The sequence below is a fragment of the Buceros rhinoceros genome, unplaced genomic scaffold (genome assembly GCF_000710305.1).
Source record: "Buceros rhinoceros silvestris isolate BGI_N320 unplaced genomic scaffold, ASM71030v1 scaffold37515, whole genome shotgun sequence".
NCBI classification, from domain to species: Eukaryota; Metazoa; Chordata; class Aves; order Bucerotiformes; family Bucerotidae; genus Buceros; species Buceros rhinoceros.
In genome coordinates, this window is record NW_010415234.1 from 1268 (window position 1) to 1675 (window position 408).

At 57.6% G+C, this 408-nt stretch overlaps 1 protein-coding gene across 1 annotated transcript in view; it reads left to right on the forward strand.

Moving 5' to 3' along the window:
• The window catches only part of HTR1A (5-hydroxytryptamine (serotonin) receptor 1A, G protein-coupled), a 1455-nt gene extending 1109 nt beyond the window's left edge, over nucleotides 1–346 (forward strand). The window contains exon 3 of the mRNA XM_010137362.1: nucleotides 7–346. Within this exon, the coding sequence (XP_010135664.1) occupies nucleotides 7–346 (340 nt within the window). The remainder of the gene's footprint in view (nucleotides 1–6) is intronic.
• Nucleotides 347–408: the final 62 nt, after the last annotated feature.

A 408-nucleotide genomic window follows, 5' to 3' on the forward strand; every position in this document is an offset into this window, starting at 1 on the left:
GCCCAGCGAGGCGGTTGGCTCCCCCCCGCCCCCATCCTTCGAGAATCGCAACGAGAAGAACACGGGGGCCAAGCGGAGAATGGCTCTGTCCCGGGAGAGGAAGCCCGTCAAGACGTTAGGCATCATTATGGGCACCTTCATCCTCTGCTGGCTGCCGTTCTTCATCGTGGCGCTGGTCCTGCCCTTTTGTGACAGTAAGTGTTACATGCCCGAGTGGCTGGGGGCAGTCATCAACTGGCTGGGCTACTCCAACTCACTTCTCAACCCCATCATCTATGCCTATTTCAACAAAGACTTCCAAAGTGCTTTTAAGAAAATTATCAAGTGCAAATTTTGCAGGCAGTGAAGCCCGCCGCTCTGGGACGGGACATCGGGGATCCTGCCACTCGCCCCATCCGCCCGCCCACC